General features: G+C 46.9%; 1 protein-coding gene across 2 annotated transcripts in view; it reads left to right on the top strand.

Annotated features, from left to right (window-relative positions):
- The window catches only part of Vps20 (vacuolar protein sorting 20), a 66,546-nt gene extending 53,222 nt beyond the window's left edge, over positions 1-13,324 (top strand). Inside the window, exons 6-7 of one of the 2 annotated variants that reach the window (XM_077635394.1) lie at positions 889-1,048; positions 13,165-13,324. In XM_077635394.1, the coding sequence (XP_077491520.1) occupies positions 889-1,048; positions 13,165-13,277 (273 nt within the window). In that variant the 3' untranslated portion in view covers positions 13,278-13,324. The remainder of the gene's footprint in view (positions 1-888; positions 1,049-13,164) is intronic. The other variant, XM_077635395.1, reaches the window with a different exon arrangement.
- The last annotated feature ends 211 nt before the right edge of the window (positions 13,325-13,535 follow it).

Here is a 13,535-nt window from a genome sequence, read left to right as displayed (position 1 = left end):
TATATTAAAGCTAGAAATACATGGTGTTCTATGGACGCAAAGTTATGACAACGGGACTACTTCATTACATTGAGGTTTAACTGTATCCTATTTCGATAACGCACTGGCGTCGACTTGATGCATCGGTTCAATCTTCTCTTGAAGCTTTTTGGCGCAGTAATTACTGCAGATGGGCATTATTTATAAATCACCACACCATGGCACACTGCATAGATTACTGCTATGGCTCCAGCCAATTGCACGGAACATGACACACAGGGCACTGGAAAACTGAGATACATCAGTGACAGCTGTAGCTGGTTCGTTCCGTGCATGTCGCAGTTTCATGCAGGACCACATGGTTTCTGAGTGCTGCAGAGGCTGTGGCGCTGTCGTCAATCGCTCAACAAAAGCTACCAAAGCCTTCGAGATGAGCGGAAAAACCAACAGCCTACTACAAATTTTTTCTTTGCTAACACAGAGAGAGAGTGTTTACCCTCTCCACATCTCCTCCAAAGAAGCGGAGCAAGCCTCGCAGCAGCGTTGCTTCTTTTGTTGCAAGCCCAGGCACGACAACGCATACTTGAAATGAGTGGTGGGTTCACATTAACATTATGGGCTGCGTGAGAAGATGGACAGCACTGAAAAGAGGGGCATCCTCTGCACCTGTCGATAGTGCACATGTCCCTTCTCAAGCTATGCATGAACTCACACAGCAATGTGTTTTGCGTACCAAGTCGTACAGTTCTTCCATGTAGGGAAACAGTCTGCTGTGCAGTGTGGTTAGTCGCGTGGTAAGGACTCAGACATGCAGGGGTCTTGGGGATCCCAGAAGCATCCACTGGAACCCAGACTGAGTTTACTATGACAGGGCTGTGTGCTAGAGCTGTGCGCATTGTGGCCGTGCAGGAAATCGATGACCTCCTGTCGGGCCAGCTGACAGCTGAGGATGACGACGCAGTGCTGGCCGAGCTTGAGCTGCTGGTAGCTGAGGACGAGGAGGCCGTGCTCGAGCTGCCTGATGTGCCGGCTGACCAGGGGGAGCCACTTGTGCGTGGCGTCCCTGAGGGTGAGTGGCTGGGTTGGCCATCAGACCGGTGGCTGCGTGTGTTTGAAAGGATACGCATTTGGTACGAGGGCCACCTTCGTAGCCTTCGTAGGCGTACAGTCAGTGTGTTACTTCGTGTAGAACAAAAAGCGCCTCGGATTCATTTATTCCCCATTGCAGTAATTATTTCTGCTGTTTCCATGAGCTCCCAACTTATTTGTATTGCATTCTTTCTCCGCTTGGTTCATATATTGTTCTTTCTTCACTCATCTCTTTAAATCTTCTTCCTGATGGGTAAAACTGGCATGCCAAAAAGCACAGGGGCATGGGAAGCCACATGAACGGGGGCCGAGGCAATTGCTTCAGCGCCCTAGCTTAGGGGGGGTCCTGAAGCTGTGAACTCCAAGCTGCCGTGCGGCCCCTCTCATTGTGGCTATGCGAATAGAAACTCACAAAGGATGCTTTACCAGATGTTTATAGAGCTTTTCCAAAAAGTACTGGCTGATGAGTAGCCTAAAAATACCTATAAACACCTAAGTGTGTATCTTTTGCACTTTCCTGCCTTTCTGTAGCATGCTTCCTTTTTGAGCAGACCTCTTTCCTATAAATGCTTGAATCTCGAATTTCGGTACATGTTTCCGTTTTGACATTTTGCATTGTTGATCTGAGGAGAGTGGAAAGGGTGCGTCGATGCTCGCACAAAGGTGGGTGTGAATGAGTGAGTAAACTTGTATTAGTGTTTATATCTGAAGTCAACGTCTGGGACCTTGCCAGTCTTTTCTTTCTAGAAGTATTGCCTTGTCCCAAGCCGATACCATCCAGCACCTCAACGCACACAAAACTCGTGCATTCCCACACTCGCGCACTCACTGCTTCTCGCTCAGTCAACTCTCTGGCTTTGTCCTGGTCAGTCGTAAAGCACTATAGACACTAAATTGTTGCTTTTGTGTTTTCTTTTCAAATGATGTGTTATACATTGGTATATACATGGAGTACCCGGTAGTGTTCACCTACGACTGCTAAATAACTTTTAATTGAATTTCTTGACGCTGTTTTGGTTTCATCAACCGAACAATGGGTGTGACGTGTAGTTGGGACTTTAGGCCACGTGAGGCACAAAAAAAGGCAACTGCTGATACATCGTTTGTTGTAGCTCTAGCTCTTGAAGCAGGCTGGTTTCAGTGCTGTTGGGAGTTAAAACTGTGTATCAACGTTTATATTGCAGTTTTTCATTGCGTCACATGACCTAAAGTTCAACAGCACGTCATAGCCATCGCTTGGTTGATGAAACAGCAACAGGATAAGAGAAGAAATCCAATTACAAATTATTTCGCAGTCGTAGGTGAATACCACGCACTGATTCATGTATTGCAAGCATCATTTTAGAGAACATGGAATAAAATGAGGTGTCCATGGTCCTTTAACTTTTCACAGACAGGCCTAACCATGCACACTGGCTTATTTTTCAAGATTCTTGGGAAAGTACCTCAGCAGCATCTGAGAGGACAGCCAACTTCGGGGTCTCACCCTCCCGTAGCCACTCAGGTGGTAAAAAAGGATGGATAGGTGACACGCAAGGTGGCAAAAACAAATGAAAAGGATGCAGCTTCGAGAGAGCGGTACACTGACTAGCTCAGCCTCTGTTTCATTTTGTGTTAAGTCGAAAAAAGTGCCATATCGGGAGCGGCTTTTTCATTTCACAGTTTGAAGATGTTGTTCGAAATGTTCCTTTCAGAAAAGTACGTATGTGAAACTTTGGTATCAACGCGAAGTGATGCCATGCTATTGTACGGGAGCGGAATTGCCTAGCATGGCGCCATCATGCACCTAGGCGGCAAGCAAAGCGCTAGAAGCTTCAGCCTAGTTTAGCTTTCGGCTGTTGCTGGCTATGGCTTGGTTGAACCTGCTTTTTTGTTTTACAACTGCGCAATACCAGTGGATGCATAGCAGCATGTGAGCTGTGCCATCGAGGAGTTTTCTTGACCGACGACAGTTGCCACGGCTCAAAGAATCACGTCAGGAATCATGAAAAAGTGGCAAGAAATAGGTACCATTTTGTTACTTTAATCAGCACAGCTTACTGTATATTGCTGCGTATATTGGGAGAGAGTCATTCAAGTGCCGGAAGCAACCAGACATGCAAATTTCACACCTGCAAGCAGTGCTTGAATAGTGTACCGAGTCCATGCGTGCACCTATTGCTGCTGTAGGCTCTTTCTCTCTAGGCAGGCGCACTCTTCATGGCAGCAGGGAAGGATCTGCGCTACCGTCAGTGCTGTTGTGTAAAGATGAATTTCTCAAGCTGTTTACGCATTTTCCCTGGCTTTCCTCGCAGCGTCATGTTGCAAAATAAATGCAATTCAGTTTATTGTCACACTTAGGAAATGTGAAAAAAAAAAACTGTCCCTGTTTGCAATAATTTTGAATTATATATGTATTCTTTCTTCTTGTTAATATCAAGTGCTAACTATTGCGCAGTAGTCACTGCAACTGCTTCTAACGTAAGACGCAGCTTCTACTAGGGCTACGTTGGCCTTGCTGAATCAACGCTAGCAACGGCACTGGGCTGTGAAAGGTGACGTTGAAAACACTGGATGGGCATTGCACATTGCAGTTAAAGGAATGGCATTACGCAGCTGGCCGACGGTCTTGTGCGATTATGTCGCAATGCACGCAGTCGCTACCGTCGGCACACACGACAGCTCCTACTGTCACAAAAGGTGGTCGACATATTTGAGCACTCAGTGCAAAATAGCCACTCGCTACCCTGCCAGATAAATTTGCGTCCACTTCAGAATAATATAGCTTGAACCAGCGCATTAAAATGACAACGGCACATAGTTGGACTTTCCGAGCTGCTTTCCATGCCGATTCTTGCCGTCATCAGCACCAAACTTCAAGCGAAGCTTAGAAAGGACCTCCATTTGGTGAAAGATGAGCAGTGCAAGCAGTATAGCGGGTGAAGCTTCGCTTCCGGAATTACAGTCCGGAGATTCACGACAGCTACACCGGTATTAAGAAAGCATGCATAACAAATGGCGAGCTCGACCGAACCAAGATGGAAACCGGAATCTGTGGGCGCGGTGTTGCCAGACTGCCAAGCAGATTCGCATATCGTCTATTGACTGTAGCGCACCAAGCGGCTGGATGAGGGGACTTCCAATTTCCGTTTCAGGCGAACGCAGTTTGAACGCGAGCATGCGCTGCAGCCTACCGAGCCCGCGTAGTGCGTTATTTCTGTTCAGCATGGTCTCCTGCCGTTATTTATTTACTTTCGGCTCAGAAAGATGAAAAATTACATTCCGGGCGCTCTTGTTTGGCCTTCAATGCAGCTGTGCCACGGCCTTCATTAAACAGTGCCAATCCAGAAACGACCCCAGGTGCTTCGTGAAAAGAATATTTATTTTGCTGCATATAAACCCAAAACTGATACAGTAGCCATCGCCATTGCACATCGTTAAGCTCATTCCGTGACTCTTGCGTGCCTATTGTTATTACTGCTACACGGCTCACAGCAGTGGCTGTCACTAGAGCCGTGCAGCGTCGGCTAAAAAATGAAAATTACGAGGTGTCATTCTGATAAACCTTACACGAAAACTGTGACAGCAGCGAAGGGAAACATGTTTTTACGAACCTCGCATGCGGAACATTTATTCACCACATACAATACTACAAGATATCTCTCAATGATTTACAAGCATTCCTCCATTCCCCGACGTTATTCTCTGCTCCCCAAAAGCTGTAAGTCCTACTCCACGCCCAACTGTGCATTTTGTTCGACAAATGTTTGGCACTGTGACGGCTACAACACCAGCTCCACACTAGTCGCTCACAGTGTGTTGGAGCACTGAGAACAATGCGCGGGTGCAATTTACATCTCTTCAGAAGCGTAGACGACTATTTTCGGCGCATCAGCTCCTTGTTTTCATGCCAGATTAGTCTTTTCCCCCTGGTCATTTAGAAAAACGCTGTCCTGTGTTGTCACTATACGTGGGTGCAGTGTGCGTTTTCACTGGAACAGACGACGGAATATTCAACGCACAAGTTTCTAGTTCTTAAACTGTTCATGCGTTATTTTTTTTTCTGCAGTCTTGAAAATACGTGACCGTACTAACAACGCAAGAACGCTTCCTTTCGACAAGTTTGCCTATTTTTTTCAAGTTGACCACATATTTTACCTGACCGTCAAAAAATGTCACTCGAAAGAAATGCATTGTTGGAGGCCATAAAATATTTTGTGTCCTGTAAAACTCAATGCGCAGCCATGCGAAACTAACCGCTAGGCAAAGCACACAAGGGACATAGCATGAGTGCGCCCTTTGCTAACTGCGCACCGACCGGCGCAATAAAGGAGCAAAAATAAAGAGCGATATCGCAGCTAAACAACTGTGTCTAACTCTCTGTCAACAATACTCTTGCACCTGTGATTAACCAAGCTTAACCACAGCATAATTAAAGCTTTTGCTTGTATATCCAGGCTTAGCCACAGTTAAGCCACGGCCATTTTTTCAACCTGTTTGCCAGACAAGATTAGTAGGCAGAGGGCTGCATTGGATGCTTCTCCGCTCCTAGCTGGTGGCAAATAACAGCGTGGCTACGGCGGGCGAAAGCATGAGGTATGGGGACGAACTAATCGTCCACAGTTCTAAACTTCTGGGCTGATACAGCATATCCGATTGCTAGTGCAAGATAGGATGATGTGACGCGCGACGCGAACCAGCTTTTTCACATATGACGAACCTGATGTGCTTCCTATTTCTGGCGAGCTGCTTGACTCCGGAGATCGTGGAAATTACTGCATGCTTAAGTCATGACCATCGTCATCAGCATCAGCCTGACTATACCCACTGCAATTCAAAGGCCTCTCCCAAGTCTCCCTAATTCACCCTGTCCTTTGCCAGCTGCGCCCACCGTGTGCCCGCAAACTTCCTAATCTCATCCGCCCACCTAACCTTCTGCCACCCACTGCTATGCTTGCCTTCTCTTGGAATTCACTCCGTTACCCTTAAGGACCAGCGGTTATCTTGCCTTCGCAGTACATGCCCTGCCCAAGCCCATTCCTTCCTCCTGATTTCGATTAGGATGTCATTAACACGCATTTGTTCCCTCACCTACTCTGCCAGCTTTTGGTCTCTTAATGTTAGACCTATCACCTTTCTTTCCATGGCTCGCTGTGTTGTCCTTAACTTGAGCTGAACCCTTTTCGTTAGCCTCCACCTTTGTGCCCCGTAGGTGAGTACCGGTAAGATACAGCCGTTGTGTACTTTCCTCTTCAGGGATATTGGTAAATTACCATTCATGATCTGAGAGAACCTGCCAGATGCGCTCCACCCAATTCTTATTCTTCTAGTTATTTCCCTCTCATGATCCGGATCAGCGATCACTACCTGCCCTAAGTAGACGCATTCCTTTACCACTTCCAGCAGCTCGTCGCAAATTGCGACCTGCTCTTCCCTTGCTAGATTATTGAGCATTACTTTGGTACTTTGGTAAGGCTGCATGGTGTTGCTGACATGATAGTTGAGAGGACATAGTAGTAGCGCTAAATAAACACAGGGACTATAGGATAGAAGTAGACAACACAGGCGCTAGACATCAACTTACTTTATTCACGAGAATACCACGCATTTATAGGTGACAATCAGGTGCCCAGAAAATCAACAATGAAATAGCATGTGTGATGGCACTTCCCGATACAGGAACTTCAATTCTGTGGTTGAAAGATAAACATTCAGTTTGCTAATGCAGGATTGCATTTCCATGTGTATAAGAAAGGCTTCCAATACCTTCTGGTTTGCATTTACATATCTCATACGTGTCCGCTCAAAAAACTGGGTACAACTCTTTTCATTATGTTTACATCATTTGCAGTGTGCCACCAGGTGTTCAGGGCCTGATATAAGATCTGCCAGATTCTCGTGCGCCATGAGGCGAACGTTGATACAGTGGCCAGTTTGGCCGATGTAACATTTTCCGCAAGATAGCGGAATTCGATGGACCACATTGGTCCTGCAGGCCAAAAACGGCTTTCCATGCTTGATGAGGCTTGGCAGGTTTCCGTTGGAGACATCGTTAACAACTTGGCATAGTTTACCGAGTTTGTTGGGTGCAGTAAGTACAACCCTGATTGAGTGATCGTATTGAGTTGAAGGCCAGCAGAAGCGAGGCAAGTGAGCACTTCATCGAGGCGGCGTAAGTGTTCACGAAAAGTTGAAGAAGTGCTGCACCGGTGTGGTCTATGAAATGCCACTGACCTGCGGAAAGGCCTATGTGGGCCAGATGGGCAGGTGTATCAATGACCATGCAGCAGAGCACGCGCGCTCGCTCAAAGAAGTAGGAGGTGCACATCTACACAAACACTGCGCAGAGTGCAAGGTGTGTCACCGAGCGGCTGAACATACGGTGGGGGAAAATTGCAAGCAATGCAAAAAGTGTGAACCACGACTTGATGAGATAAAGATTCGGGGCAGGAGCAGTGATAGTAAGGCACAGGAGGCTTTAGAGGCCTACCAAACAAGGAAAAGAGGAAAAGGTTATGTCAGAGATAGATCAGTGAACTTCTTAAAGCAGAGATTGCATATCTTGAATTGTTTTGTTGATCGCGCATGAGATTTCTGTCTGCGCATGCCTGGATTTTCTGTATACTTGCGTCCTTCCTCGAGTACAATGAACCATCTAGCCCAAAAAGAAGTTCTTCCAAAAAGACAGGACTGGTGTCTTGTGTGTGTTGTATCAGTCTTTTAGCGCCTGTACGCTTTTGCGTAAACCTTGTCTTGCTACAACCAACTAGCTCAAATCAAAGTCTTGCAAAACTTTGTGTTAGATAGTGTGTGATGAGATCTTGCTGCGGGAAAAATTTGGTTGATGAATTTGAATTAATTAAATGTGAAAATCACACTTCGACATCACAATAGCCGCGAACTTCGACATAGCACCTGGATGTCAAAACAACCATGGACGTTGACATAGCACCTGGTCGTCAAAACTAAAAAAAAAATTATTGTAATCAAAATTTAAACATTAAAAATAAAATGCTTACTGGCATCCTGGAAAAAACCCGCATTCTAGAAAGGTTCATGCTTTCACATTCCTCCATGTAAGCAGACTTAAGTGCCGTCAGAATTTTATTGTTGCCTTTTTGTGTTTAACAAATCAGTAGAAAATATTTTGTTGCCGAAGCACCATTTGCAGGTTGTAAGCAAATGTGTACGATATGCATTTGAAAGTTTTAGAGCTATGTCTCCGTGCATGCATTCAATACAGGAACGATCTGCGCAGCTGCAGGAACTTTAAACCTTGCTGTTTTAGACAATAACAATAAAAAAAACATTCAGCAAAGCCTTCAGCGGATGCAAAGACGAGCATTCAGGCAATCTGTTCGATGATTTGAAGAGGCAAAGAGTTGAGCGGCTCTCCGTGACATGAAGCCTGGTCACGTTTTCACACCTCAAGTGATCAAATTATGGTTCTCACATATCCTTTGAAGCTTTGGCCAAACCCTGGGGTCGTCTTCCCACTCCTTTACAACCGTATCAGCCGAAACACTGGCTGTTGAAACCGAACCGCCAAACACAGCAGCCCTTGCAGTAGGATAGAATAGGATAGGATAGCAAAACTTTTATTGTCCAACAGAAATAGCATAGCCAGAGGCCTACCCGCCTAGACGACGGACGAAAGGTCTTGACTCTCGGCGGTGGCTTCGGCCAGTCGGACAAGTTGTAGCTTAGTCGCTGGGCTCTGTAGTATGGTCTCCCATTGGCCTTTCGTCTTTATGCTTCATCCCTCCCGGGGGGCATGAGGACATTCCCATATTATGTGGTCCAAGGTGGCCCTAAGTTTGCAGTTTGTGCATTTTTCTGAAAATTGCCCTGGGTACATAAGACTCCAGAGGGCCGGGTTTGGAAAGGTGTAAGTTTGTAACCGGCGCCAGCTGATGGCTTGGTGTCTGGTCAAGGATCTGTCTGCTGGAGGAAGTCTAGCTCTTTTCAAACGATAGCGCTGCGTAATTTCTCTATCTTACCATGCGATCCCTGTCTGTGAGGACCACCTCGCTCGGGTTCACCCGAAAGGAAAAGCCTCGGGCAAACTCGTGGGCCGTCTCATTACCAGGCAGGGATGCATGTACTGGTGTCCAGGCTAGTGTGATTTTCTGGTCTGTTACATGACTGCTTAGAATTGTATTCGTTAGGGGGAGACCTGTTCCCTGCTGTAATTTAGTATGGCAACTTTGGAGTCACTGATGATATAACTCGCTTCTGTAGCGATAGCTACTTTACGGTAGCATTTCGAGCCTTCTGCGTGGCGGTGCCGCCACCTTGTGGCTGCACTGCCACCCCATGGCTGCGCCGCCACGCTGTCATATAGTTGGTCACGTGGTGCGGAGCAGCTGCCGGCAGCGCAGCGCCGTGGCTGATCACGTGGTTCGTCTCCTGGTTGTACACGTGACCAGCCATGTGGTGCGGAGCAGCTGCTGCTGCCGGCGGCGCAGCACACCGGCGAAACCGAGCTGCCACAGCTGTGCACATGTGCCGTGTCAAGTGGGACGAAGATGAAGGAACGCCCAGCGAAACGGAGCGGCGAAAGACTGACTTTGCAATTCAACTGAGCAAGTTCCACCCGGCCAGCTGTAGCTATCGCGTCACTCCAGGTTTAACCAGAGCTAAATCACCGCCAATTTTTTGTGCCTACACAAGCCAGTGCTATGGCAGCTTCCTCTGCAGTCTCTGGGTTACCCGATAGTATGGAGGCACTTATTTTGAGGAATTGTTTATTATTGATGACCGCGAGGGTCACCATGTTCTTACCATACTCAGTGGCATCTACATATACCACGTCCTCGTCTTTGTAGCAGTGGAAGCGTTTCTCGAACGCTTCTGCCCATTTGGCCCGGCGCACTGAGTGATGAATAGGATGCATATTCCTGGATAGTGGTGGTACGATTATTGGGTAGTGGTGGTCCTTAATTTCTCTGAGCATGTCGACTTTGGTGGTCGTTTTGTTGTCTCGACTCAGATGGAGTTCGTCTAGAATGGCCCTGCCAGTTGTGGTCCTGGCTAAGCGTTCGATTTTGAATGTTCTTACTGCTTCCATAATTTCTTTCATGGTATTGTGCATGCCTAGCTCTAGGAGGCGGTGAGTGGATGTTAGGATGGGCAAGAGCTTGCTTCGTGCACCGCCTGATATTTCCATCACTCTATCTATTTATTTATTTATTACAGAGACCTGCAGCACCCGAAGGCATTATTGCAGGGGGGGGGGGAACACAATAACTTCTGCTCGTTTGGCCAAAAGTACACAGGATAACAAAAATACAATGACACAACTAATAATAGACTGAAGAAAAATATGCACTGAAGGAGGACAACTGCACTCCATAAATACAATGACACTAATGAAATTAAAATACGCGCAAAAGAACTGCGCGCCACATCACACATCAGATAAGAATGCGCTGAATTGACCTTCCGTGCAGCACTCAGTGACACCGGCTGGCAGCCTGTTCTGCTCATTGATCGTCCACTTTAAGATCAAGGAAGGAGGCAGCACACGAGATAAGGCCTGTACCAGCCACAGGAGATTCTGTGCTTTCATGCCGTGTCTCCTGTTGGCAATCCGCTGTATTGGTTGTGTGCAGTTATTGCATCTTAGTTATTGCATCACCTTTATACCTGTTGCTTTGTATAATCATGCCTAGAATTCTGATTTTTTTTCTACCTGAGGGATCTCTGCCTCTTGCACTTGTAATTTGATGCTAGGGATGGTTCTAGTTTGTCTCTGATGTGGAGGTTGATAAAAAGAAGTTCAGACTTCTGCGGCGAGCATCGCTAACCCCTAAGGCTGACATAGTTTTTGACTTCATTTATGGCCCTCTGTAGTGTACTTTCAATGTGCGTGTCGTTTCCACGGGTCATCCACATGGTGATGTCGTCCGCATACTTGCAAAAGTTCGAGCCATCTGTCCCCTCCTGCCTCATCGGTTGCCGTATCATGGCCAGGCCAGAAGAGGAGGGGGGAAAGTACTGAACCCTGCGGGGTGCCTATGCTGCCTTGCTGCCGAAGTGTATGTCCTGAGACTGACTTAGTTGTATGTGCGTTTCCCGACGTTATAAAGAGCCAGGTTTTCTAGTATCGCCTCGTGTTTTACATTATCGAAAGCTTTGGTGAGGTCAAGCCCCACTAGTACTTTCGCATCGAGCGACTTAGTGTCTAATATGTCATGTCTAAGTTGTATCGTGACATCTTGCGTGGAGAAATGCGATCTAAAACCTTTCATCGAATGGGCGTATAAGTCGTTGTCTTCCATGAAATTGTTTAGTCGCGTTTGTATCACATGTTCCATCAGTTTTCCAAAGCAAGATGTGAGAGATATTCTAGGGTGAGATTTTCTAGGGTGAGCGATTTCCCTGGCTACCTTAGCAGTTTTTCACTTTTTGGGAATCTCCCCTTTCTAACAGTTTTCTTGCATAAAATTCATCAGCACTGTTATAGATTTTTCGCCGAGGTTTCTAAGCATTTTGTTGGTTACACCATCGGGTCCGGGGGCTGATTTGCTTTTGAGCTTCAGTATTTCTGCTCGAATTCGTGGATAGGGGCATCTAGTTTGCTGTTGGATTTACCCTCATAACGCGGTAAAGGAGTTTTGGTGGCGGAGCCTGTATCTCAACAACGAATTGCATCAAGGAGTTCCTGTTCCAACCTTCAAATTTATAGCCTAATTTCTGTAAATTTTGTCGCTGTGTCAACTTACTGTCGAAGGAGGGCCGATGTTGCCCTCTAGCTGGTCACACATTGTTTCCCAGTTTTGATCGCACAGTCTAGGTGTGTATTCCTCAATCTCTTTGTTGTGGTGCGCTAGGCATCTTCTGAGATTGCGATTCCACTTTTGTCTCTTTAATCGTTTTTTCATGCTAGCTTTGGCCTCCCACATATGAAGAAGGTGGCTGTCTAGCACGTCAAGTTCTGCATTGTTGTCGAGTGTTTTAGTCAGTCTTAGCTTCATTGCAGAGTTCCTGCACCCATTGTGCTATGTCGCGGCAAGGCAAGCCCTGAGTAGTCAGGAGGCGTGTAATGGCAGCTTGATCACGTGACCAAAGATGGCAGCCCCTGGGATACAGTGCTGTAAATCGTCTATATGAATCGCAGAGCATGTATCACGCGTTGTGGGGCAATGTGCAATGTTTGAAACAAAGAACAGGACGACCAAAAATATGGTGTCTCCGCACCTTTAACGTACCTCCGATGTTTACAGCATGCCCGACTTTCAGTATAGTAGTTTTCTTGTGCCAGTTACCTTATGCTTATTGATTAACTTTGATACCTTGGCCAGTTGTGTTCTGTGTTGAGTTAGAGGCTTTCATGCATTGACATTTCTTAATAAGATCTTTCGTCTCCTGAGACAGCTTACCTGCAACCTGTCTGACTATCCTACCACCTATTTCTTTGCACAGTGCAAAATTATGTTTGAAATTATTGTTCATTGCTTGAACATTAAGGTCATCGCCCTCAGTTAGAGCCGAATATCTGTTCTGCAGCAAGATCCTGAATTCCTCTACTTTCCCCCTTACTGCTAACTCATTGGTGGGCTTCTTCCTTACTAGTTTCTTCCATTCCTTCTTCAAGTCTGGGCTAATTCGAGAGCTTACCATACTATGGTCACCACATTGCACCTTGCCGAGCACCTCCACATGGTGCATGATGCCAGGGTGAGCGCGTGTATAATGTGGGGTACAATTCGGGCAGTAAGTCTGCTTCGTTGACCGTTCCCACCTGCGTCGTGCCGGTCAGTCGGGCACCAGTTATCTGGTACCCGTGTTGCTAAGGCCTAGAAAGAGTTGCCCTCTCGCACCGCAGTGGGTTCGTCCCAGGTGTGAACAGCCAACGATATATGCTGAGTGATTGTTGTGACTTGCTGTTGAAACTTTCGGGAAGGCCTCAGAATCGGGCCTGGTAGCAGTGAAGAAAGGAGAGGCCATTGAGGGAATGCCTCAGAGGGCTGCTGACCGCAGGTGGGGCAAATGCTTTGGAGCTATTTGTGTTGTTGCGAGTGCATGCTTTCATCAATTTTTATAACTTGGTCATACGTTGAACGTGTCCCGTCCTGTGCAACCTAGGGAAATTCCCTGGGGGTACCCGTGAAGGGCTTCGTACTGCCTCTCGCAGGTCCAGCAAGGAAGGTCCGAAAAGAGCAGAGGACGGAGGAGGCGCTGGTTGCATCCTAGCTCAGCTACCTGCTGCCACAGTGTGTTTATAACGGGTTTGCTACTGGTTTGTTGTGTGGAATAAATGTTGTAACAAGTGCACGCTGAGTCATTGGTGACAGGCTGGCAGTGAGTGTCCGCTTTGAGTGACTACATACAGTGACTCCAACCATATAGCAGATGTGGCCAGGCAAGAATGACCTTTGTAGCGGTGGGTTCGTGCAGCGGTTTCCAGTCAGTGACATTTCTGGCAGTTGCCGAGTGTGCCGTTCCGGCATCATGCACCCGCGCAAGGCTTCCCACACTTGAGG

The sequence above is a fragment of the Amblyomma americanum genome, chromosome 8 (assembly GCF_052857255.1).
Source record: "Amblyomma americanum isolate KBUSLIRL-KWMA chromosome 8, ASM5285725v1, whole genome shotgun sequence".
NCBI lineage: Eukaryota > Metazoa > Arthropoda > Arachnida > Ixodida > Ixodidae > Amblyomma > Amblyomma americanum.
This window is presented reverse-complemented; position numbering and strand designations above follow the sequence as displayed.